The sequence below is a fragment of the Sinohyriopsis cumingii genome, chromosome 14 (genome assembly GCF_028554795.1).
Source record: "Sinohyriopsis cumingii isolate HCF-2022 chromosome 14, ASM2855479v2, whole genome shotgun sequence".
In the NCBI taxonomy this organism is placed as follows: Eukaryota; Metazoa; Mollusca; class Bivalvia; order Unionida; family Unionidae; genus Sinohyriopsis; species Sinohyriopsis cumingii.
The window spans coordinates 80075534-80079616 of NC_142974.1; the positions used below are offsets into that span (position 1 = coordinate 80075534).

Genomic DNA, 4083 nt, shown 5'->3' on the forward strand with positions numbered 1-4083 from the left:
TATTCTTATAGTCCCCGTCGAGTGAAGATGGAGATAAACAATTTACGAAAAATGAAGGTAATCATCAGTGATCTGTTGAAAGAAATAAAGGAGGAGAAGGAGGATGAAGAGGAAAGGATAAGGATGAGAGCATGGAATGAAAAAATTGAAAAAGAAGAAGAAAATGAAAAGAGGAAGAAAGAAGAGGAGGAAGAGAAGAAGAAAGAAGAGCAGGAGAAAAAAAAAGAAAGAAAAGAAGAGAAAGAGTGTTGGAGATAAAATAAGAACTTGGTGGAGAAAAAGAAGAAACTAGAAGCAGAAGAAGAAGAAGAAAACCCAAAGGCCCTTTTCAGGGCCAGCCATATTTCTCGAAAAGAGATAGCCTTTCCATTGCCTACCCCTTTTTTAAAAAAATTTAAAAAAAAAAAAATCCCATGTTCAATTTCCCTTGACGCTATAAAGTCCCACCCTGTTTAAATTCCTTTGACGCTAAACCGTCCCACGATTTTTCTCCATGTTAATTTCCCTTGACGCTAATCTGACCCAGGGGTCTCTGTAATGCTAATTCCCATTGACGCTAATCTCACCCCATTTACTACTCATGTATGACAGGTCAATTGTAAGCAACGATACGAGCCCCTGTGGTCTTACATTGTAGGACTAACGCACCTGGGTCACATTAATATGGATGTCCATTTTTAACAAAATTTTGGAATGTTACAGATAATTTGCATCGTCCAGTTTCCTTTTCTTGGGGAAATGCACCTGCCGGCTTCTAATTGTTTGCATACTATGGCTATCTATCTCATAACTATTTTGATCCAAACTGAGATAGACACCAGTCGCGAAGCGATTGTTGTTTAGCGAACAACCTTCGTGGGAAATTTAGCACCAAATGAAATATATACTATGTAACAATTTCCCTTTTTAATGATCTATGTTTACAAGACAGATAAATCATCTGCCAACCCTGTAAAGGTAATGAGGGGAATGTGCTATGTTTAACAGAGTTAACGTTACTGGCGATTTTGTTTAGCAGAGTTTACGTTATTGGCGATTTTTTTAAATTATTTGTCCCTAACCGGTCGCGTGCGTGATTGTCTTTATTCTTGTCATTACACGGCAGCTGTGCGAATAGTCTTCCCAAAAGTTGGTACACGAGAGCCATCGAATAGACACTTCCTTTCTTTTATACTCTTCATCTGTTTGTTGTTTTTGTGGGTTTTTTTTGCTTTTTTTTTTTTTTAAATTGCCAGAGATAGTGCAAGACAAACGGAAAGTGTACTAATAAACTGAAGAGTAAAATGAATATACATACTGAAGAAAAACCATTCAAATGTGAATTTTGCGATAAAATATTTAGAGAGAGTAGTACTTTGAAGGTACACACGATGATTCATGCAGGAGATAAACCATTCAAATGTGAAGTTTGTGGTACAATGTTTGTCGAGGAGGCTCATTTGAAGATGCACAATAGATTACATACGGGAGATAAACCATTCAAATGTGAATTTTGCGGTAAAATGTTTAGACACGGTAGTACTTTGAAGATCCATGTGATGATACATACCGGAGATAAGCCATTTAAATGTGAAGTGTGTGATAAAATGTTTAGGCACCTTAGCCATTTAAAGGTCCACATGATGATTCATACCGGAGAAAAGCCATTCAAATGTGAGGTTTGTGATAGAATGTTTAACCAAAAAGCTCATTTGGAAAGGCACATGAGGTTACATACTGGAGATAAACCATTCAAATGTGAAATTTGTGATAAAATGTTTAGGAATAATAGTGCTTTACGGTGCCACATGACAATACATACTGGAGATAAACCATTCAAATGTGAGGTTTGTAATAAACTGTTTCGACAACGTGGTACATTGAAGGACCACATGAAGTTACATACTGGAGATAAACCATTCAAATGTGAAGTTTGTGATAAAATGTTTAGGGATAATAGTGCTTTACGGTGCCACATGAGAATACATACTGGAGATAAACCATTCAAATGTGATGTTTGTAATAGACTGTTTGGACAAGGTGCTACATTGAAGAGCCACATGAGAATACATACAGGAGATAAACCATTCAAATGTGAAGTTTGTGATAAAATATTTCAACAAAGTTGTAGTTTGAAGATCCATGTGAGATTACATATGAAAGATCAAGAATGCAGATGTGAAATTTGTAATAAATTTTTTGGCCAGCGTAGTGATTTGAAAGTACATATGAGGATCCATACTGGAGAAAAACCATTCAAATGTGAAATTTGTCATAAAATGTTTGGACAGATTAGTTATTTGAAAGTACACATGAGGATCCATACTGGAGAAAAACCATTCAAATGTGAAATTTGTCATAAAATGTTTGGACAGAGTAGTTATTTGAAAGTACACATGAGGATCCATACTGGAGAAAAACCATTCAAATGTGAAATTTGTCATAAAATGTTTGGACAGAGTAGTTATTTGAAAGTACACATGAGGATCCATACAGGAGAAAAACCATTCAAATGTGAAATTTGTCATAAAATGTTTCGACTCTGTAGTACTTTGAAAAGACACATGAAGCTACACACTGGAGATGCACCATTCGAATGTGAGACCTGTGATATAACATTTAGTGACAGAGTTGTTTTGGAGAAACACATGAGAATACATTCTAGAGTTAAAACATTTAAATGTGAAGTTTGTGATAAAATGTTTAGCCAGTGTAGTGTTTTAAAAAGACACATGACAATTCATACTAGAGAAAAACCATTCAAATGTTAAGTTTTTAATCAAGTGTTTAAATGCAGATTGAATATGAAAATATATACAGGACAATTTAGTCATTCAGTGGTGATTTTTGTTATGAAATGTTTGGGAAAAGTAGTATTTGCAGAGTTTCAGAATGATTACTGCAGACAAGTATTCAAATGTAAAGTTTGTAGAAAAATGTTAGGCCGGGTACTGATACATATACAGTTTAACAAATAACAGACAATTCATAGTGGTTATATGAAAGTGAACTGCAGATAATGCATTGAAAGGTGACGTTCGTGATAAAATGTTTTGGTGGAGTGGTGTTTTCAAATGACTATGATGATACGTCATGGAGATCTAAATAAACATTAAAGGGTTTTGCTGTTTTTGGTTTCAGTTGAGTGTATCTGTTATATTCTGAGTTGTTTTCAGTTCAGTAGTGTTTCTAATTCTGCTTAGAGTGATTATTAAATGGATGTACAATTGAAAATAGACACTGGACATGATTAACTATTGAAATTTGAAGTTAGTAATCCAAATTAAATGGTCTAGTGTTTCATTGTTTAGTAGGTTTGTTAATGTATTTAGTTGCTTCCAGGTTTTGCTTGTAGCTTTCAGCAACTATTTATCCCTTTATCCACCATTACCATAAAATAAGTGCATTTGCCACATATGATTAATCATCCCATTTTGTGGATATTATGCCCACACTGACCAGAATACCTGAGACAGATGTATGTTAAGAATCAATTAACTAGTTCCAAACACTTGGCCCCTTTATATTTTACAGAAGTTACAAAAACGCTTAATCACGCGTTCTTGGATGCAATTTTTTTACCTGGGGCGCAGAAAATCACTTATACAGGAGCTTGCCAGTCCTTCTTCAACCATCTGCTGAATGGGAAAATGATCATTTTAGCTGTGGTGATATTTACAATGAGAAAATTCAATTGCTGAGAGACCCCCAGATGTGCAATTAGTGTAAGGGTGCTTTATAGCGTCAATGGGACTTACCATGCAAAAAACGGTCCATGCACTCTGGCATCAAGGGGAATTTAACATGGGGAATTTTAACATTGATGGGCCTGTATATCATCAAGGGGAATTGAACATGGATGGGACTGTATAGTGTCAAAGGAAAATGAACATGGAGCAAAGATCAGTCCATTTTTTCTGCCTATACCACCCTCCTCCTAGTAGAAAAAACAAGCTGGCTGACTCTCTTTTTGGAGCAGTTTCTGAATCTCCTGGACTATGGAAATTTGATAAGTGGCAACCTGATTATTCTTGGAGATTTCAACTTTCACTTTGACTGTCCCAGAAACTCAAATACATCAAAACTCATAGATTCCATTAATGT

The 4083-nt window shown here is 35.4% G+C and overlaps 1 protein-coding gene across 1 annotated transcript; it reads left to right on the plus strand.

The window, feature by feature from the left end:
• Positions 1–1045: 1045 nt before the first annotated feature.
• On the plus strand, positions 1046–3101 carry LOC149784224 (uncharacterized). Its single transcript, XM_089933242.1, has one exon. It carries the CDS (start codon positions 1284–1286, stop codon positions 2748–2750), a length of 1467 nt encoding a protein of 488 aa, XP_089789368.1. The 5' UTR covers positions 1046–1283; the 3' UTR covers positions 2751–3101.
• The last annotated feature ends 982 nt before the right edge of the window (positions 3102–4083 follow it).

Coding starts and splice junctions, on each gene's coding strand:
- LOC149784224 (XM_089933242.1), top strand. CDS start 1,284: ATGAATATACATACTGAAGAAAAACCATTCAAATGTGAATTTTGCGAT.